Source organism: Typopeltis vanoorti, chromosome 8, assembly GCF_054136105.1.
Source record: "Typopeltis vanoorti isolate ZY-2024b chromosome 8, IOZ_Tvanoo_1.0, whole genome shotgun sequence".
NCBI lineage: Eukaryota > Metazoa > Arthropoda > Arachnida > Uropygi > Thelyphonidae > Typopeltis > Typopeltis vanoorti.
Window position 1 is genome coordinate 7664128 of NC_143556.1, and position 23542 is coordinate 7687669.

Consider the following 23542-nt stretch of genomic DNA (forward strand, 5'->3'; position numbering starts at 1 on the left):
AGAAATGATACCAAGGTTGAAGTAATATAGAAGTCATATTTCCATTTATAAGTAGCCAAAAGGTGTCACAGCTTATATTAAAATACTCTATTAGAAACAGATGTTGAAAGTTTTGGCCACTTGTATATGAAAATATGACTTCTGAATTACTTCAACGTTGGTATCACTTCTGAGTCTAGCTCCCACTGATGAGACCTCAACAGGGCTGGCTTAACACAGTACGCAGGAAATGCGTCACATCAGGGCACCTTCAAGGGGTGCTGAAGTGAGTAGAAAAAAAAAATAATAAAAACACATTTTAATACAGTAGTCCCCCCCCCCTTATTCATGAGTTCGCTATCCATGGTCAATCCTAGTCTGAAGATATTAAATGGAAAATTCCAGAAATAAACAATTTCTAATTATATCAGCAAAGTGGATATTAGATCCAACATTATTCCAAAGCCGAATTTTTATAGAAAGTATGAAAATTTTGTAAGTTGACCTGAGAGCTTATCATTATTATTATTATTATTATTCAGGCCACCATGGAGTCAAAAGACTCTTCGTGGGAGGTCCTTCCTAAGAACATAAAGTCTGTCAAGACTCATGAGAATACAATCATCGACATTCCCGCGTTGCGCTACCTACTTGACTTAAGTAGCTAAGGCAACTCGGGAATGCCGATGATTGTATTCTCGTAAGCTCTCAGGTCAACTTACAATACTTTCATAGTTTCTACAAACAGTCGGCTTTGAAGTAATGTTAGATCTAATATCCACTTTGCCTATTTAATTTACATCGTCCTAATGATGCCGTATGCCTCTTTCTTTTAATAATAGACAATTCGACTGATCTCAGAGATAGTCCAACATCAGGGCAACTTGTTGCAAAGGTAGAAAAAGCTACACCCACTTTGCAGCCTTTCAGAAATCAAGAAAATTTGAAATTGCACGCTGTTCTAAGTAGTTCTTGGTTATCAGATCGACTGCCGCCATATCGCAGTGCTTCAAGTAACCCTTATTTGACTTAATAATGGTGCCAAAGTACAAGAGTAGTGATGCTGGCAATTTGGATATGCCAAAGAGAAGCCTAAAAAAAAAATAAAACATGCTGAGGTTGCTAAGATTTCATTCACATTCAGATAACTGTGCCTAATTTATAAATTAAACTTTATCATAGGTAAGCATGTATAGGAAAAAACAATGTATATAGTGTTCAGTACTATCCACAGGATGTCTTGGAACATATCCCCCATGGATAAGGGGGAGGAGGACTACTGTATTAGCGTTTATTAAATGTGGATATTATTATTATTACATGACACCTCCATATGCACTAATTATATTGTAATAAATACTGTGACTTTTTTTAATAACATTTAGCAATTAGTATAGACCTGGTGGAAGCACTAGACAAGCTGAGCATTCACCCGGGGTGTCGTCTTACATGGGGTGCTGTTACACTACCGACTTTATTTTTTTTTAAATTCCCACCCCCCCCCCCCCCCACCCCCCCCCCCCCCCACCCCCCCCCCCCCCCACCCCCCCCCCCCCCCACCCCCCCCCCCCCCCACCCCCCCCCCCCCCCACCCCCCCCCCCCCCCACCCCCCCCCCCCCCCACCCCCCCCCCCCCCCACCCCCCCCCCCCCCCACCCCCCCCCCCCCCCACCCCCCCCCCCCCCCACCCCCCCCCCCCCCCACCCCCCCCCCCCCCCACCCCCCCCCCCCCCCACCCCCCCCCCCCCCCACCCCCCCCCCCCCCCACCCCCCCCCCCCCCCACCCCCCCCCCCCCCCACCCCCCCCCCCCCCCACCCCCCCCCCCCCCCACCCCCCCCCCCCCCCACCCCCCCCCCCCCCCACCCCCCCCCCCCCCCACCCCCCCCCCCCCCCACCCCCCCCCCCCCCCACCCCCCCCCCCCCCCACCCCCCCCCCCCCCCACCCCCCCCCCCCCCCACCCCCCCCCCCCCCCACCCCCCCCCCCCCCCATCTGTCTATTCTTACTATGAGAGGTTTTTTAAATAGTTCCATCCTCTTAATTCAATGTGGTCTTATAGTCAATTGCAGGAATGACTGGAGAGCAATCCCAGGCAGAGAATGCCAACTCAAGGCAGTTAAACCAGATGGGACTAAGCACTTGGGTATCAGTCATCTGTGCACTTTAGTTTCCATTGGTCTTTTGGTTGTTCATCTATACGAGATTGGTGAAAAAGCAAAACTGATAGCTTTTGGCTATATGAAGATATAAAAAAGCTGAGGCCTTTTCTCTATCTCTCATACTATCTATCTGTCTTTTCTTTCTCCTAAATACTATCAGGCTCTTCATGTTGGAGGCTTAATGGATATTTTTACAACACTTAAAAAGAATTAAAATACACTTTAATGCTTCCTATATTTCGTCCTAGTCACTAGGACATCTACGGGGATTACAAACAAATTAATGTAACATATGCACAAATAACAAACAATACTAAGCCCAACCACGTGGGTGACACTAAAGTCCTATCTAGGTAGAGCGCCCTCTAAGGGCAGTAGTAGGTGGCCTGGAATGTAAGGTGGGAACTCTGGTGATGAGTGTTTCCCAAATCTTCGGAAGCTTAATGCACCCATATTTATTGAGATTTGGTTGGTTTTTGAGAGCTGCCGCTGCTTCTAAGAAAAGTCTCTCTTTCTTGAATTTGCTGTGGTGGAGCATGGTGGTTTTCTTCCATGATACTCTGTGGGTGGTGTCCAAAACATGGTCAGCCAAGCCTGAATGGCCATAGTTGTGTTTGAAGATGTAAGACTTGTGTTCCTCTAGACGGATGGATGCTGACCTGCCTGTCTGTCCAAAGTACGCCAGCTTACAGGAACAGGGTACTTTGTAAACTCCAGGCAGAGAGAGAGGAGGGAGCTGATCTTTCGTAGAACGGATAAGGGTAGCCAGTTTGCGGTGGGGCTTGTATGCTGTGTGTAGATTGTATTGTTTTAGTATCTTGGCTATTTTTTCAGATGTGCCACGGATGTAGGGTATGGTGATGGCATTTTTAAAATCTTGTTGACGAGAAGGAAGGGGAATGGGGGAGGAGTTGATTATTTTTTTGATACTGTGATCACTGTAGCCATTGGAGAGGAAAGTGCTGTGTATGTGGTTAAGCTCATTAGTGAGGGCGGTTCCACTGGAACAAAGATTGTGGGCTCTCTTGGTAAGAGTTTTAATAATGCCATATTGTTGAGAGGGGTGGTGGTGGGAGAGTTTGTGAATGTATCTGCCTGTGTGTGTGGGTTTTCTGTATACGGTGAAGGTAAGTGTATCATTAGGCAAGCGTGTGACTAAGGTGTTTAGGAAGGGTAAACAATTGTTCTTTTCCTTTTCCATAGTGAACTGGATTCTTGGATGTAGACTATTGAGATGACTGAGGAAGGAGTCTAACGTGTCTGGGCCATGAGGCCAAATAGAGAACACATCATCTACATATCTTAGCCAGATAGAAGGTTTGAGTGGGGCTGAGTCTATGGCTCGTTTTTCGAAATCTTCCATATAGAAATTGGCAAGGGGGGGGGTGAGAGGGGGGAACCCATGGCAGTTCCTTCTATCTGCTTGTAGATTTTGTTGTTCCAAGAGAAATATCCAGAGTTAATGGCAAAGGAAAAGAGATCTAAGATGTCAGAGGGAAAAACCTTTTCTAAGAGAGATAAGGTGTCAATTAAGGGAATATTGGTAAACAAAGAGGAGATATCAAAGCTTACCAATATGTCTGTCTTCTTCAAGGTTAAATTTTCTGTGAGGGCTTTAAAGTGGGTAGAGTTTTTTATATAGGAAGGGGACCTTCCGGTGAGGGGGATCAGAGAGTTGGCCAGCTGTTTAGATAGTCTATAGCAAGGTGCATTGGTAGCATCTACTATAGGCCTGAGTGGGGAGTTGGGTTTGTGGATTTTTGGTAAACCGTATATTCGGGGGGGACGGGAGCGGAAAGGTTTAAGTTTTTTCGTGACATCTGGGGGCCAGGAAGATACTTTTTTGAGTAAAATTTTAAGTTTCTTAACTTGTGTTTTTGTGGGGTCATGTTCTAGCGGGATGTAGGTAGCGCGATCGCGGAGGATAATGTTCATTTTACGCTTATATTCGCTGGTATTAAGAACTACTGTGGCATTACCCTTATCCGCTCTGGTGATGACGATACTTTTTTCTTTACGTAGTTTTAGGAGAGCCGTGCGTTGGGCATATGATAAATTACTTTTTGGCGGAGAAGAATGCGTGAGGATGTTGGCTACGTCAAGCCTGATGTTGTTAGCTATCTCCGATGGTAAGCGACCGATTCCACGTTCGATGTTCACCATTACGTCAAGCACCGGCACTTCCTTCGGAGCGACGGCAAAATTATAGCCAAGGCAAAGGGCGCTGACGGCATCGTCGTTGAGCCTTTTGGAAGAGAGGTTTATTACTGTCTGGAGAGGTTGAATTTGTGGTTGTGGTTTGTTTTTCACAAGGTTGCTAAATTTCTTGATATGTTTGTTTTTAATTTTTTGGAATTCTCTCTGTGTGGAAGTTTCCGAAATGCCAGAAAGAATCGACCAAAGTTCAGGGTTAAGAACGGTGGAGAGCTCTGAATGTAAGGAGCCAATGGCGGCGTTCGTCACTGCGAGGGTAGCACGTGTAGAGGCGATTTGCTCGCGGAGTAATGCCTGGCTGGCACGGTTATATATACGAAGTGCTTTTTTAGAATGGAAATTGATCTTCATTTTAACGCAGTTTGGTATCACTCTTGTGTCCCGACATCGTTTTAAAAAGGCCAGCCTGTTTAGTTGCCTAGATAGTCGTAGTTTTGACTTACCGTATTGCTTGGATTTGCGTGCTAGTTCTTCTCCATGGATGATTAGAATACGTGTGTAGAGGCTTAAGTGCTGTGAGGACATCATGTTGGAGGCTTAATGGATATTTTTACAACACTTAAAAAGAATTAAAATACACTTTAATGCTTCCTATATTTCGTCCTAGTCACTAGGACATCTACGGGGATTACAAACAAATTAATGTAACATATGCACAAATAACAAACAATACTAAGCCCAACCACGTGGGTGACACTAAAGTCCTATCTAGGTAGAGCACCCTCTAAGGGCAGTAGTAGGTGGCCTGGAATGTAAGGTGGGAACTCTGGTGATGAGTGTTTCCCAAATCTTTGGAAGCTTAATGCACCCATATTTATTGAGATTTGGTTGGTTTTTGAGAGCTGCTGCTGCTTCTAAGAAAAGTCTCTCTTTCTTGAATTTGCTGTGGTGGAGCGTGGTGGTTTTCTTCCATGATACTCTGTGGGTGGTGTCCAAAACATGGTCAGCCAAGCCAAAACAAGTCAGCCAAGAGAATACAGAGAAAATCAGCATCCATCCGTCTAGAGGAACACAAGTCTTACATCTTCAAATACAACTATGGCCATTCAGGCTTGGCTGACCATGTTTTGGACACCACCCACAGAGTATCATGGAAGAAAACCACTAACTACTCTAGGCCTATGATGAGCAACTCTTTACTTTTTTACCTCAATAGAGTTCGAAAGCAGTGGTATTGGCCCTTCCCATAATGTATAGCATTATACATGTCTGTAAGGATATGTGCTTTGCATTATGGGATACTAAGGAAACTAATGTGAAGTCATTAGTCTCTATATACAAGTTGACTTGTCATGAATTTACTTCATGCACAAACTTTATTTGCTTACACTTGGATAAAGGATGAAACCAAGAATGTAATTTCTTGGCATCTTTAATTTATATTATAACCAAGTGGAAAAACTTTCAACATCTTTAGGGCAACGTGCCTTTGATCAATACTAGGATATGCATGGCAAGATCACATTTCTCATACTGTCATTCTCGAAGAAAACTAGCAAATACCCTAACAGAAACAATTCAGAAGTCAGCTGAGGTGGTTGGGACATGAACTTAGACATCTACCTTTGCCTACATTCAGTGCTCTTACTCTCTACACACCAACTAATGGACACGGATATTTTATAAACAAACAAGTATACTAAGAACTGACACTAAGTACAGATACGTTATTATGTGACACCTCCAAGGAGTCAAGGAACTCATCATGGGAGGGAACTCTGCTTCATACAATCCACTGTCTATACTAGTTAATACTCCAACTACATGACTCCACCACCATCACTGTATATTATTAATCTGATCATATTAAGACTAATGTTATCACTACTTATTGGTTAAGAAGGTTAAAAAATGTGACTTCTTGAAGCATTAGCAATTTAAATATTTCTGTTTAAAATTTCACCTTTTGATTAGTTAATCATATAAACACAAATTAATAAGGGATTTAGTATTATGACAAAGCCTTACCTATTGTTTGAGCAGAGACAGGAAAAATAAAACTATGTCCCATGATTACCCAAGTCATGCTGAGAAAGCGAATGCCATGTATACATGTCATCTGACCTTCTACATGCTCAGTATTTAAAAGTTTGGCCCCATTTGTAAACACACAGAAGCATTTAAGAAATTTAGTTAAAAACCCTAAAAAAATAACTGAAATATAAAATCATGTTAAATCATAAAGGGAAGTTAGATATAATCATGTAACTCAAAATTAAAACTTCAAATAAATGGCTCATTTCTTTTTAATACTCCAGAGTAATTAGTAATTTCCTTTTAATAGTCCATAAAGTAATTAGCTAGAGTCGGATACAGGGAAGAGAATACAGAGAAAATTAGATAGAAGGAACAGATATAAGGTCTCACCTTTCCCCAACTCTAGCTAATTATTTTATGGAACATTTCAAACAACATATTCTGGACATTTTTAAACCTAAACTATCAATTTTGTGTAGACGTGTTGATTGTGTTTTTGCAGTATGGAACTCCTTCTTGTCTGATCTTCATGATGTGGAAGATAGCAGCTGTCTTCCTTTTCTGGATGTTCTCATTCTATGTCAACCAAATGGCAGGGTACAGTTCTTAGTATATAGAAAAACAACTCATACTGGTCAATACACTGATTCTAATTCACATCATCACCCTTGTCAGAAATATATTGTAATCAAATCTTTAGTCGATAGATCTCATAAAATATGTTCTACAGATTCTCTTTCTAAACAAAGAACTGTTTATTATCAGAACTACCTTTATCTCTGATGGCTATAATACACAAACTATTGATAAAATAATTAATATTTATACCCAGTACCATCGACAAGGTGTAGCATAGAGGCAATCTGCCTCATGGCATGGCTTAATAAGGGCGCTCGTTCAGCTATATTGCTGTAGGAGCCGTCACTGTGCTAACTATTCCTATTAGCATAGGTAGCAATTGCGGAAAGAAGTTTTTCCAAGCTTAAACTGATTAAAAATTATTTGCAAACACCAATGAACCAAGAAAGATTGGTTAGTCTAGCAACTATATCGATGGAGGTGGACATAGCTTATAATTTAAATTTAGAAGAGCTTATAAACAGTTTTATTGTGTGATATCCCTGTAGAGCAAACATTTAATTAATATTATTATGTAATCATTTTGCATTAAAGTTTCTCTTGTAATAATAAAAAAAAAATAGCAATTGGAGATGTTCTTATATTTTTGTCTTATAATCCATCAGGGGAGATATTTAATTGTTTGCCTCAGGGTACGATCTAATCTGGCGACTGCCCTGTTTATACCTATCTTCTTAAACCATCTCAAGAAGAAATTACCAGAATTTTATTCCATATGTTAAAGGACTTTCAGAAAAAATAACAAGACTACTTCAAAAGATCGACTTACAAGTCTCTTTCCATTCAGTTTGCAAATTTAATACCTTCCTTATTTCTTCTAAAGACAAATATCCTCTTCTTTCTTATCATGGAGTTTGCAAAATCTCCTGCAATTGATGTTATTATGGGCAGACTGGTTCTTCTGCACAAATTCATCAGGAATACATTTCACTTAAAAAATTCAACAAATCTGGTTTAGCAAGCCACACATTATGAACTTCCACAGGATTCACTGGAACAAAACCAAAACATTAAACAAAGTTATTTTCTTCTGGAAAGACTGTACAAAGAAGCTGTGAAGCACATTCACAACCCAAACCTGAACAAAAACGATGGTCCAAAATTTTCTCAAATTTGGGAAGTTATACTGACTAGTACTCACCATTTGTGTGTTCCATAATTTGTAATTAATTTGCTGTTTATATTTTTAAAAAAATTATTAATTAAATTATTTTATTGCAATTTATTTGGGATATCTATTAATGCAGATGGAGCTAATTCTCATACAGCTGATAGTGCATGTAATATCACACGCCTTCAATTGAATTGTTGTTCTCTTTTTTGTGTGTTTTCCTATAATTGTATTTACAATGGCTATGAAACTTAGCCAAAAATTTTACAAATAGAGATATTTAAATTATTGTTTAATCACATAAGTGATTCTGTTATTAATATATTATAATCAATTTTATAATATTCAAAAGTAATTGGAATAAGTGAAACTTGATTGTCTGAGGAGGATGTGATGTTGGGAATAGAATTAGAAGGATATATAATTTTCTGGCAGGATAGAGATGTGAAAAAGAGAAGGGGAAGTGTTGTTAATGATTGTAGAGGAATAAATAAGCTACATTGTGTCTACAAAGTCTGGAAGCTGATGGTGCATGCACAGGTTTTGAATCTGTGTCGTGTGAAGTTGAAATAAACACATTAGTATAGCTAATAGGATGTTGATATAGGCCAGGGAATGCAGAGAATACTGATTGTGAAATGTTTATGCAAATTATTTGGGGCATGCAAAAAGAAGGTGATCCTAATGGGAGACTTTAATTACAGGAATATGGACTGGAAGGAGGAGATAGTGTATGGGAACAAGGAGAGCGAGTTGTGGAATTTCTGAGAGATAAGTACCTTAAGTAGCATGTGATTGAAGCAACTAGAGGCTTTTAATGTTTTGGATTTGGTCAAAAGATGTAGTTGTTAATGAGGTGTTGGCACTGCTGCCAGTTGGTGAGAGTGATCATTGAGGTACTTGTTGGGGAAGTGATGAAACAAGAGAAGGTCACTTCAAAAAGAATACATGTGAAAGCATAAAGCAGGTGATTACAGGAAGCTCTGTAGTCAGTTAGCATCAATACATTGGGTAGATGAGCTGAGCGGAAAAGATGTTGACAATGCATGGAAACTCATAAGGCAGCATCTGACAAAAGCAATGTGACTGCATACCAAGGATTAAGCAAGTAAATAGAGTGGGAGTGAAATGGATGAACAGCAAAGTTATTTTCTTCTGGAAAGACTGTAGAAAAAGAAGCTGTGAAGCACATTCACAACCCAAACCTGAACAAAAATGATGGCCCAAAACTTTCTCAAATTCTGGAAGCTGTGCTGGAAAAGAAAATGCTATAAAGAAGGTACAGGACAGTGGTAGTGATCAGATCCATGAAGAGTATAAGGTGGAAGCTAGAAAGGTGATGAGCATAGTAACGAAACAAAAGGTGCAGTATGAGAGGAGACTGGCTGGTCAGACCAAGGTTAACTCAAGGGAATTTTTCTGCTACATGGCAAGCAAGAGGAAGAATAATTATGGTAGACTAACATTGGTGGATAGTCATGGCAGCAGACTAACAGCTGCAAAGGATACAGTGGAATTATTGAACGAGCACTTTATCAGCGTATATCATGCTGGTGTAAATGATCCGGTTTGAAATTATGAAACAATATATTTGAAATTATGAAACAATATATGCTTAAGGAATGTGCACCACAGTCAATGAAAGTCTTGCAGTGGGTAGGATTCCTAAGGAGTGGAAAGAAGGGAAAATAATACCACTCCACAAGAATGGCTCTAAGACAGAAGTCTCCAACTATAGGCCAGTCTGTATAACTACTGTTGTGGTCAAGGTGTTGGAGAGATTGGTAAGGAATAGAATACAGAATTGGGTTTGATGTACATGGCATCATGGATTTGTAAAGAGTAGGTCCTGTTTCAGTAATTTACTTGCATTTTATAATAAGGCGACGAGTGTGTTAGATAAGGGAGAATCATATTCGTAGACTTTGCAAATGTGTTTGATAGATTACCACATGATAAGTTGGTGTACATGCTGCAGATAATGGGAATAGACAGTATATTGTTAGATGGATCAGAGACTGGCTCTCTGAACGATACCAACAGGTTGTGTATGATGGAGCAGTGTCTCAAAAAAAGAAGGGTAACCAGTGGCATGCCCCAGGGTTCTGTTCTTGGGACCTTACTATTTAACTTGTTTGTAAATGATATATCATGTGGACTGACCTGGAATCTTCAGTTATTTGCTGATGATGCAAAGTTGGGAAGAATTATAAGTAGCACTGATAGATGCTGAATCCTTTCAGAAAGATTTGAATAAACTTTTTACTTGAAGAAAAGAGTGTGACTGTAGTTTTAATATCAATAAGTGCAAGATGTTGCATTTTGAAGTGCAGAAATATAAGGCTGTGCACTATATCGATGATGCCATACTGCAGGAAATGGATGAGATTAGAGATTTGGGAGTGATGGTTGATAGTAGACTGAAATTTAGAGGGCATATTGCTAGTGTTGCAAAGGTTGCACATTGTAGTGCTGCTATGATAAGACATATTCTAACATGCAAGTATAAGGAAGTGGTTGTGCCACTGTATAAGGCACTGGTCAGATCACACTTGGACTATTGTGCTGAGATCTGGTCGCCTGGTTTTCAATGTGATATGGAGACATTGGAGAGGGTCCAGAGATGAGCGACTAAGACAATATCAGGAGTTTGGAATGCTAGCTATGGACAGAGGTTGAAGAGATGTGGAGTGCAGAGTTTGGTGGATAAGAGGAAGAGAGGTGATATGATAGAGACTTTTAGGTGAGTGGGAGGATTTTATCAGATTAATCCAGAGGGGATTATAAAAAGAGTAGAAGGAGAAGGGAAGAACCAGAAGTCATTCCTGGAAGTTATGTAAAAGTGTGGTGAAGAAGGGTGTGAGGAGTAGATTTTTTAAATGAAGAATTGTCAGTGAATGGAATGCATTGCAGGAATGAACCTCCCACGAAGAGCCTGTCGACTCCATGGGATGGTGTAATAATAATAATAATATATTATAAAGTGTCCACAATAACTGTGGAATTACACTTGTATGCTCTTAACACAACAATGTATTTATTTTATTATGGCAATAATTCCAGTTTAGAAATATTTCGGGCGGTATTAATGAAAATTGCTGTTTTTCTGAATATGGAAAGAGTCCACTCCTCAGTCTGTTGGTAATTTTATTCAAAGCTTTTCCTGTGTTAGCTATGACATCAACTGAGGCTTCAGGCTATTCAGGATCTCCAAATCAAGGATTCTGGGCACTAAACAAGTAAAGGATTACAGTCCATTACAACCTACAACCTGGATGTATAATCTGAGTCTCAGTATATTGAAGATTCCACAGTAGTGGAAAGGATGTACAATAATCTCATCCATTGCACAAGGCTGGTGCAAAGACTGGTGTCTGATTATCAACTTATCGGTATCTATGAAGTGGTGAAGATTCTGGAGAAGTTGATAAATGTTCGCAATAATAAAGGCTGACAGAGAATTTATACTTTGGTATGAATGATACTTTTTCAGCATGAGTTTACTAAGGGAAGGTCATATTTTAATAACTTGCTAGCATTTTATAAATGTTACAGTTGAGTACAAGGGGAATGGCTATAACAATATTTTTGCTAAATCTTTTGACAGGATATAGCATGGAAGGCTGTTACATAAGTTGGAAGATATGATTGGATTATAAACCATTAGCTAGGATACCCCAAGGATCAATTTGGTTGTTATTCAATGTTTACATTAATGACATTGGAAAGGATTTGACAAGAGACATATAGCTATTTGCTGTGATGCAAAGGCAGGATAATGAATAATGTGACTGACATGCATTACTTGCAGAATGATTTGAATGAACTAATTGCGGACATGTGAAAATGGCTATCAGTTCAATGTTAGCAAATGCAACATTGAACTTTAGTGTAATGAGATATCCAATGAGATATTCTAGTATCATTATGCTAGAACAGGGGTCGGCAACCTGCGGCTCGCGAGCCACATGCGGCTCTTTGGATGTGAAGCTGCGGCTCTTTAGTTCCATATGCAAATATTATTTATTTTATCAAAAAAAAAAAAAAATTTAAAAATCGTTCTGAATCGATTAACGAGGATTAGGCATCGATTCTATCTCTCAGCCACTTGTACTCGCTTTTCACCGCACCCCTCCCCCGTGACACGCATCGTCACTGTCGTCAGTCCGTCGGAAGCTCTCGGAAGTTTATATGTTTGGCAATTTTCATTGATTTCGGCATAGCTGGGCATAACACCTTTACTCGTAAACTAAGTATCTAATATTTGCCAAAATTAAAAAAAAAACTAAAATGTGCAGACTGCGCCGTGATAAACGCGTTGTGACAAGTCCGTTCGTGCCAGTCGGCGATCACCGCACACGGGAGCCGACCACAGATGCGACGAAACTATGTACTTATAGTCAATCTGTACGTGAGAGAGTGAGACAAACAGTGTTTCGTGTCTAAATTATTTATTTTAATAATTAAATTATTAGAGAATTATTTATTTTATTTAAGTAGGTATTTTTAATTGGGAAATATCGTTGTAAAATGTTTTTTGATAAATTATATTTCATTATGCCCAGCTTCTCGTATCCGCTAAAACAGTACAAGATAGAATAGCTAAAATGTCTTCAAATGTAACATATTTGCAGGTGGAAGATATTCAACCTTCTTCTGCCTTATCACTTGCTATAGATGAGTCTTGCGTTGAGAGTGGTAGCTTCTAGGATTGCTACCACTCTCAGGACAAACTAGAGGGGAAGATATAGCGAATGCCGTGCAAAAATGCCTTGAAGACAATAAGATCTTGTGGCTCTTTAAAAACTTTGAAATTTTGTAAATTGTAATTTTTGACTCTTCCGACTCAAAAGGTTGCCGACCCCGGTGCCTGAAGAAACTGACCAAGCTAAGGATCCTGGAGTTTAGTAGACAGGAAGTTGAAATTCAGGACCTATACAGCAAAGCTTGGAATTATTTGTATTAATAATAATAATAATAATAATACAACTCAGAGGAGAATTGTAATGCTGAAATAAACATTGACATATAAGGATAAGGAAGTCATTTTGCAAACTTTTGTACATGTCTGGTCTCCTGGTTTCGATGTGCTGTGGAGAAGGTGCAAAAGCAAGCATTAAAGATGATTAAGACTGTAGAATGTAGATTATGAGGAGAGATTGAAAATTTGCAGACTGCAATTGTTCACAAACAGAAGACAAAAGAGATTATATGGCAGACATATAAACTGAAGTCTCTGTCATATCAAACAAACAGTACAAATTTCTGAAATTATCATATAGGATACTAGTAAATGAGTGAGAGCAAAATTTTTTTTCTCATAGGTGCATGATTGGAATGGCTTGCCTTTGGAGGTGGTGATTGTGAATGAATCCAAGAGAAGGTATGACAGATTGTGTGAGTGATATGTGACCTCCCTGGATGAGTCCTGACTGCCTGGAGATCTCTTGTAATATTATTATTATTATTATTATTAAACAAGACCTCATGGAGTCAAAGACTCATCTAGGAGGTCCTTTTATCTCACACACATCTCATCATACCGGGTCTTAAACACATTCAAACTCCCTGCAGACACCACACTCTCAGGCAAGGCATTCCAATCATTCACAACTCTGCACGAAAAAAACCTGCCTCTCACTCCCCTACTCACACCCTCTTTATACAGTTTCCAGGGATGACCTCTGGTTCTCCCCTGATCTCCCACTATTTGCTGTAGAACTTCTCCACCATTGATCCTATAGCAACCCCTTACCAACTTGTAGGTCTCTATCATATCTCCCCTCTTCCTTCTCTCCACCAGTCTCTGCAAATTACATCTTTTCAATCTTTCCTCATACTCGACATTCCAGAGGTCAGAAACTACCTTAGTCAGTCGCCTTTGGACCCTTTCCAACATCTCTTCATCCTTCTGAAAACCAGGTGACCAAATCTGGGCACAATAGTCCATGTGTGGCCTAATCAAAGCCTTATACAATGGAACAAGAATCTCCCTACTTCTACATGTCAGTGTCCTCCTCATCATTCCCAGAAGTCTTTGTGTTGTCTTCACAATTTTGGCGATGTGACCCCTAAATTTTAGATCCTTATCCACTATCACTCCCAGATCTCTTATTTCCTCTACTTCCAACAATATATTTTCACCAAGCATAAATTCTGCATCCCATCTTTGTTTTCCAAATTTTAAAACCTTACATTTTGCAACATTGAACTCACATCCCCATTTGCTTGCCCAATCACTCAATTTATTCAAGTCTTCTTGCAAGGCCACAACATCTTCACTACTCTTTATAGTTCGTCCCATCTTTGCATCATCTGCAAACAACTGAATATCTTCATCCAAATCTTCGCCAATATCATTAATATACAAGTTAAATAGTAATGGCCCTAAAACAGATCCCTGAGGCACTCCACTAGTGACTTTCCTTTTCCTGGATATTGCACCCCCATACACAACTTGTTGATACCTATCAGATAGCCAGTCTCCAATCCAATGCACTAATCTAATATCCAACCCCATCTGCTCTAGTTTGACTGTCAACTTATCATGAGGCACTCTATCAAAAGCTTTTGCGAAATCCAAATAATAATAATAACTAAAGCTTTTGTATATTGTACACTCCATCTCATCTTTCCCTCATGTGATGCTCAATGTCTTGTCACTGCCAAGTAAATTAGCTGCTTAGAAACCTGATTATCATTTAATGTTAGATGTAGAACGTGTTTTTCACTTGATTACAAAGTGAATTATACTTGCCAAGAAATTATATTATTGTTTAATCCTTTACCCAAGTGTAAGCAAACAAAGTTTGCGAGTGAATTATCTTTATAACAAGACTATTGATATATAACAGGCTGATGACTTCATATCAATTGCCTTATGCATCTCATAATGCAAGCCACTCTTCCTTATGGATATGCATGATGCTTTGCATTATGGAAGGGTCACTCCTATAATGCAAAGCATCATGCACATATGAAAGAAAGTGTGATTTGTATTCTAGGATACTAAGGAAATGGATGTGAAGTCATCAGTCTCCAGTAAGCTAGCAGTAGCTTAGGCATGAAGACTTTGCTTACACTTGGATAAAGAATTAAACAAAAATATAATTTGCTTATAATGGAGTAATTAATCTGTATGGTTTACTATATGTCCATAGATTGGCAAATTTGCCTGTTCTATGAGATGAAAACCTGAGTTTCCAGGAAAAAAACCCTGCCACCTCAATCAACCAATAACTCTTCTTCAGTTTAAAAATGCTGATCAAACATTCTTTTCATCTAAGGATGTGAACCTAGGCCATTCGAACCAAAGTGCATCATCGATTTCAACTGGGATATGGAGGCTCATATGTGTCTACTAAAAATTACAAAGAATATAAAGAATGAAACTTTATATGATACATGTTTAAAATGTTATTAAATATGATAGAACTTGAATAACTGGAAACTAGAATTATCAGGGTGGATAATAGCAGGGGTGGCCTCTTGCAGGAATAGTCACTTCGGAGAAGAAAGAGCACATGGTGTAATGCAGAATCCAGTGTAATCTGGAGGGAATAATCATAGATAGAGAAAAACTGACAATACATTGATGCTTGTTTATACTTAAGCTAGGAGTATCCAGAATAAAGGTGATGAACTGGTGGTGCTGATAGCCTCAAGCTGTTCAAAGATTATTGGGATTAGTGAAACATGATTGACAGAAGATGATATACTGACATGAACAGAAGCAGCAGAGTATAGCATTTTTCAGAAGGATAGATAAAGCAAGCATGATCATGGAGTATTGCTTATGATAAGTAATGAGTTGAATCCTCTCAAGTGGAGGATTTAGAGTGAAATGGCACTAATGAACACATACAGTGTGAGGTGAAGGTGGGCAGAACAAGATATTCAGTGGGGTGCTGCTATAAGTGAGGTAGCATGGAGAGTGAACAGTAGGAGATGTTTAGACAGATGACCTGGCAAATATGAAAAGAATGATCATTATGGGAGAGATTTAACTACAGTAGTACAAACTGGGAAGGGGAATCTACATGTAATAGTAAGGGAATGGAATTACTTCAATTCTTGAAGGCAACATTTGGTTCCAGAGTTTTGGATTTTGTCATACCATCAGAGGAGCTGACTGTCATTGAAATGGCATATCTTCCCAGTTGGGAAGGGTGACTATGAGGTTTTGACTTGGACCATGTAGGAGTGTCAAAGAGAAAGAAATTTATATGGAATTATAAGGGGAAGTTCTCAGGACAGTTCCATAGATGGAGGAATTGAAAGAGCATGATATGGTGGTGTTGCGAGAAGTAGCAGTGTGTAAAGGGTGCTCCCATTTAAGATACGTTTTTTGAAATAATTAACCATATATAAGGTGTGTGTGTATGAGTGAAAGTTGCTATAAAAGTTGTGTGCTTCCAGTGTTATTAGTGTGTGGGATTTTTGTTTAAGTTTATTTACAAATTCTTTGAAATTAGAGCTCAGTATAGTAACCAGCAAAGGAAAGATTTTGGCGGCTTTGCCCATGCAGGAATTCAATTTCGATTTCAGTCATTTCGTGAAATGTGAGATGTGCTATATGTACTCTGTGTGCTATATAGATAAATTGTGAATATTTAAGGCGGATGGAAGGAGGGTGTGTGCAAAGTGTGAGCTAAATGAGGATTTCATGAGTCCTAATATGTTGATAACTGAAAGGGTTAGTAGCGAGAATGCCCTGAGGAGGATGAGTGCTTGTCTGATAGAAAAGGGCAGTGTAAAAGAGCAGCAAAAAAATATTAAAAAAGTTTTGAAAAAGAGAAAGAGGGATCTGAGAAACTTAACAATCAATGGTCAGAAAGACAAAAGTGGTGCAAGTTACAAAACAAAGTGCAGTTAAAGATAAGGTGGTGAGTGGCGTTGACTGTGAACAAGCATGTATGATGCAAGGTTCGAAAGTTAAAAACTTCTAAAGAATGAATGAAAGTGCGACACAAGGTTCGAAACTTCAAAAGAACGAATGACAGTGAAAATGTGATGCAAGATTCAAAAGACTGTCAGATAAGATGAGGCAACAGATGAAATGGATGTGGAAGGAAGTTAAGAGAATTCGAGATATGTGTGGAAGAGTGAAAATGATGAAAACAAATAATGTTGGTATAAAAGAGGTAATGAAGGACCTGCGAGTGACGTATGGTGATTCAATTATTAAATGTGTGCCAGATGAGAGGGGCATAAAGTACATTATACTGAAGGTAGAATGAGTAGAGTGATTAAGGCATTAGATATGAGAAGTAAGCGAGCAAAAAGAGTTGGTAGTTGCAACATGTAGAAACGACTTGACTGCAAATGAAGAAACATCAGATTGGATATCAGGAGGTTGTTGAGACAGATAAAAGAGAATAGTGTGATAGGAAAGGTAAAAAGCCTGTTGCCCAGGTATGACAGTGGTGAGATGAGGCAGAAAGCAAGGATTATGAATGATATGTTAGCAGAAATGTGTGAAGAGAAAGGAGTGCAGTTCGTTAATGTGTGGAATGAGTTTGAAGGACGAAGTGAACTGTATAGGAGCAATGAACCACATTTCAGTGGGTTTGGTGTGAGTCGCTTGGAGAGACTGTTGCTGGAAGGTAGAGAAGTGAGTGCAGAGAATGAATCTGATCAAGTGGTAAATAATGTGGAAAAATGGGAGAGTAAGACAGGAAAGACTGAAGGAGTGAGTGGCATGAGTACATAGAATGAGAGACCAGGTGTGCAAGACAGACAGGGAAACATGGAGGCTCAGGTGGACAGAGGAACGCAGCGAGAGAAAGGTAGATGCTCCAAAAGGATGTGAATCAAGAGAAATCAAGGGAATCTTCCCTTGAAGGTTTGAAGATGAATAAAGACAAAAAGAAATGGCTCGAGTTAAGTATGGAGAGGTCACATCGAATAAGTGGTGTCAGTCGAACTAGCTATAGATCCAGGAATAAGCTGCTGTGTTTGTATACAAATGCTAGAAGTGTAAGAAACAAGGCAAATGAAATGGTTGCATTAATTGTCCTTCCAAAAATTGTTGGAATAAGTGAGACATGGTTGGATGAGGATGACATTCTGACAAGAATAGAGATGGAGGGTATGATATGTTTTGTGAGGATAGAAAAAGTAAAAAGGGAGAGGGAGTGCTATTGATGATAGAGAAAGAGTTATGTCCATACAAAGTAGAGATGCAAGAGGGGAATACTGCGAGTGGTTTTGAGACAGTATGGTGTGAAATAGAGGTGAATAGAATGAATTACTTTGTTAGATGTTACTATAGACCTGGCAATATGGATGGTAGTGCCTATGAAATGTATAATCAAATTAGCCAAGCAAATAAGAAAAGGGTAATTATTATAATTTTAACTATGGAAATATAGATTGGGATGATGAGATAGCAACTGGAAGTAAAGAAAATGAGTTTCTTGAGTTTTTGAGGAACAACTAACTCAGACAGTATGAAACAGAGGGCATGTGAGGATTGAGGATCTTGGATTTGATCATCTTATCAGAGGGAGGATGTAATTATAAATCAGGTGTCAAATCACCCTCCAGTTGGTGTGAGTGACCATGAGGTGATTAATGGTTGCCAGCAGTGTGAGGACCTCTGTGACAAAAGGGTATATATGAAACTACAAAAAATGTTGGAATAAGTGAGATGTGGTTGGATTTGGATGACATTCTGACAAGAATAGAGATGGAGAGTTTCAACAGTTTGTTGGAAAAGAGATCAATGCAGCTTAGGGTATATTCAAGAACTATCTAGTAGAAGCAAGGTCTAAATGTATTCCAAGGGACAGAAGGTTAAATAAGGTAGGTGTGAAATGGATGAAGGAAGAGATTGCGATAAAGAGAAAAAAGCATTATAGAGGCAGTATAAGAGAAGTGGTAATAACCAATTCCATGAAGATTACAAAGACCAGGAAAGGAGGGTGACTTGGTTGGTAAGGGAAGCAAAAATGAAGTATCAGCAGCAGTTAGCTAATGAAGCCAAAAAGAATCCTAAGGAGTACTTTCGATATGTAGACAGCAAAAAAAAAAAAAACTTATTATGGTAAGATGACACTGATTGGAGAAAATGGTATAAGGACAACTACTGCAGAAGATACAGTGCAGATAGTTAATGAGCAGCTCATGAAGGACTTTCATTCTTGTGAATGTGACATCATGGAGAGATTGAGAGCAGTTGATGATGGGGAGGAGAGACTGATGGTAAGTGAGCAAGAGGTGTAAGGGAAATTGAGCAAAATTGATGTTAATAAGGCTGGATGTGAACGTGATAATATATCACCACATATTCTGAAGGAATGTGTCAGGGAGTTGATATCTGCCTTGACATATTTTTTTAATTTCAGTCTTCAACTGGATCGAATTCCAAAGGAGTAGAATGAGGGCAAGATTGTGCAGCTTCATAAGAGAGGTGAGAGAACTCAGGCATCAAATTATGGGCCTATCTGTGAGTCTGGTGTTTTGTTTAAGTTATTGGAGAAGCTGGTGAGAACTAGGATCCAGAATTGGTTTGACAACAATGGTATTATCTTTTATGAACAGTATGGATTTTCTAAAAGAGCTCATGTTTTAGTAATTTACTTACTTATTACAATAAGATGATGGCTTCCTTGAACAGAGGAGAGGGATACACAGTAGTATACTTAGATTTTTGCAAAGATTTTGATGGATTACCACATGATAAGTTGATAGTCAAACTAGAGCAGATGGGGTTGGATATTAGATTAGGGCATTGGATCAGAGACTGGCTATCGAATAAGTATTAGCAAGTTGTGTATAGGGGAGCAATATCCAGGAAGAGGAAAGTCACTAATGATGTGCCTCAGTGGTCTGTTTTAGGGCCATTTCTGTTTAACCTGTATGTTAATGATATTGATTAAAATTTGGATTGGGATATTGAATTGTTTGCAGATGATGTAAAGTTGGGGCAAACTATGAAGATTTTTTTGAGTCAGTGATTTTTTTTTTGATTCTGAAAGAAACAGTAAAAAAGAGGTCATCGCACCAATTGGAGTGAACCCTTAAGCAATAAATAAATAAAAGCACTCGGAAATAAAAAAAAATAATTGTTACAAAAAGAGATTAAATAAAATAAATAAAAATCCTATATTTAAACAATGCCGCAGCTGGTAGGATTAATATTTAATAAAACTATTAATTTTCCTGCCACTTGAAAAAATATCAAAATCTCTTCATCCTTTGAAACCTCCACATCATCCAATGAAAAAACCAGGAGTTTATAATATTCGCTGTTCCTGTGGCATCTGCTACATAGGCCCAACAGGGAGATTGGGAGAAATCCGCATGAGCGAACATCAAAAGGATGTACAAAAAAAAAAAAGAAAAAAAGGGAGATAATAAGTCTGGCTTGGCATTTCACACAGCTTCTACTGGTCATGATGTACTCTCGGACAGAACAAACATGTCCTACATTGATAAAAACTGTTTCACAAGAAAATTCAAAGAGGCAGCAAATATGATTATAATCTGCTACTAATGGCTCAGTTAAGTAAGTTTGAGCGCAGTTAGTAGTTGGAAGAAGACCAATCGTTCGATGCTGTTGGCACACTCTCCCTCGATGAGTCTTTGGACTCCCTGGAGGTGTCAAATAATAATAATGCCTACGCAATGCAACAAAAATCAAGGCTTGATTTTAAATCAAGTTTGGTCAGTGTTTATTAAAAATTTAACCAGTTCAGACCTCGGACAGAGTGAGAACCACAGAAAGCGACATCAAACAGCATTGTTTCCAGCTAACACGTATTAATGGTTGTATAGATCTGTTATTCTTTTTTTTAACGAACTTTTTTGATGTTCATAATACCAATAAATGAACTTGTTTTTTCATAATTTCTTATAGTTTGTGCTTTAAACTGTTAGTTATTTTTACCCCTGAAGATGTTAGTCTGATGACTAATGAAACTTGTCAGGTTTATTTTTTAGTACTTGTATAGTTTTAAAAAACAGTCTTTTTTAATAAAAATGTGGTCACAAAACCGGAATAATTTGATTAAACTATGAAGATGTTATGGCCTTACAAGAAGACTTCAATAGATCGGGTGAATAGGCATGGGAATGCCAGTTCAATGTTGCAAAACGTAAGATTTTAAAATTTGGGAAACAAAGATAGGATCTAGAATTTATGCTTGGTGGGTATATATATTGTTGGAGGTGGAGGAAATAAGAGATTTTGGAATTATAGTGGATAAGGATCTAAAATTTAGGGGACACATTGCCAAAAATGTGAAGACAACAACGAATTTTGGGAATGATATGAATTACACTGACTTGTAGAAATAAGGAGATTCTTGTTCCATTGTATAAGGCTCTGATTAGGCCACACATGGACTACTGTGCACAGGCTTGATCACCTGGTCTTCAAAAGGATGAAGAGATGTCGGAAAGGGTCCCTGAGGTGACTGACTAAGGTAGTTTCTGATATCTGGAATGTCGAATGTGAGGAAACGTTGAGAAAATGTAATTTACAGTCTAATGGGTAAGAGGAAGAACTCTGATATGATAGTCCTACAAATTAGTAAGGAATTGTTATAGGTTCAATGTTGGAGAGGTTTTACAGCAAATAGTGGGAGATAAGTGGAGAACCCAGAGTACATCCCTGGAAACTGTATAAGGAGGGTGTGAGTAGGGGAGTGAGAAGCTTTTTGTTTTTTACATGCAGAGTTGTGAATGATTGGAATGCTTTGCCAGGGAGTGTGTGGTCTGCAGAGAATTTGAGTATGTTTAAGGGACGGTTGCACTGCCTTCCTAGATGAATCTTTGACTCCATCGGGTCTTGGAATAATCATAATAATAATGATGATATCATTGTGTATGGAAACTGGTAGATAAATATTTATTATCAGCAATAGCAAGCTGCATACCTTGAGTGAAAAAGAGAACACAATTTGGTGTAAAGTGGATGACTAATGATATCAAATGGGAACTACAGGTGAAAAAAAGAGGTTATGGAAGAGCTACAAGAAGAGGGGGGGAAGAGCAGATAAATAAAGAATACAAGAGGGAAGATATGATAGAGACCTATAAGTTGGTAAGGGGTTGTTATAGGTTCAATGCTGGAGAAGTTTTACAGAGAATAGTGGCAGATCAGGGGAGAACCAGAAGTCATCCCTGGAAAACTGTATAAAGAGGGTGTGAGTAGGGGAGTGAGAGGCAGATTTTTTTCATGCAGAGTTGTGAATGACTGGAATGCCTTGTCTGAGAATGTGGTGTCTTCAAAGAGTTTGAATGTGTTTAAAACACGGTATGATGAGCTGTGTGTGTGTGTGTGTGTGTGTGTGTGATAAAAGGACCTCCCAGATGATCTTTGACTCCATGAGGTCTTGGGGTGGTAATAATAATAAGACTCAGGCCAGGAGAGTGAGTAGTATGGTAATGGAAAGCAACACTTGAGTATGTGAAGAGATCAGCCCTGAGATCCAAGGAAAATCCTAAGGAATTCTTTCATTACATGGTCAGTCGGGGGAGGAATAATTGTGGAAAATTGATATTGTTAGACACAAATGTCAGTAGAAGAACTGATACAGGGACACAGTGGAGATGTTCAATGAACACTATTGAGCTATTTCATCCTAGAGAAGTGGGTTTTGATACGAGAGGAATGGGGACAGTACAGTTTAGAAGTGCAAGAGGGGGAGTGTATTTCAAATACCGAGTACTCTGGATGTCAATAAAATAATGGTGAGATTTTGTCACTAGTTTTGAGGCTAAAGAACTTACAGCTCTGCTGACTTGACTTTTCATTCAGAGTTTGGCCACAGGAAAGGTGCTTAAAAAATAAGAAGTGGAAGGAGTCAACTATTACAACTATAGACCAATTTGTATTTCATCAGTAGTTGTTAAGATTCTGGAGAAATTAATGAGAGATCATATATAGAATTCGGGAGATGAGGGTACTGTTATCCACGACAAGCATAGATTTGTTAAGGGGTCCTCACATTTTAGTAATCTGATTGCCTTTTATAATTACAAGAGCAGTTCATGGGGGAAAGGCATATGCTGCCATTTCTTTTTTGTTGTTGTTGTAACAAAGGCATTTAATAGGATGCCACATGATAAGCTGATATTTAAGTAACAGCACATGGGTTTTGTGTGGAGATCAGCTGTCTGACAAATATCAGAGAACATGGGTGAGGGAGTATCTGAGAAGCAGAAGGTTACAAGTAGGGGTCCTACAGGGCTCAGTATTGCAACCAGTATTGTTTAGCATTTATATCAATGATATGTCAACAGATTGCAAGAATAAATATTCAATTATTTGCTGATTATTTGAAGGTAGAATTAGTTATTAGTAATAGTGCAGATGTGGTAGCCCTTCAGGAGGATTTGAATAAACTGGACAGATGGGCAAATGAATGGGGATAAGTTTAATTCAGTTAAATGTAGAGTCATGAAGTTTGGGATACATCGATAGGAGGCTGCATATTCTATTCAAGGAAATATA

The 23542-nt window shown here is 38.8% G+C and overlaps 1 protein-coding gene across 1 annotated transcript in view; it reads right to left on the bottom strand.

Annotated features, from left to right (window-relative positions):
- Positions 1 to 23542, bottom strand: part of LOC150103708 (O-acyltransferase like protein-like) — a 151230-nt gene that overhangs the window by 11013 nt on the left and 116675 nt on the right. The window contains exon 6 of the mRNA XM_090397059.1: positions 6321 to 6494. Coding sequence (XP_090253185.1) covers positions 6321 to 6494 — 174 coding nt within the window. The remainder of the gene's footprint in view (positions 1 to 6320; positions 6495 to 23542) is intronic.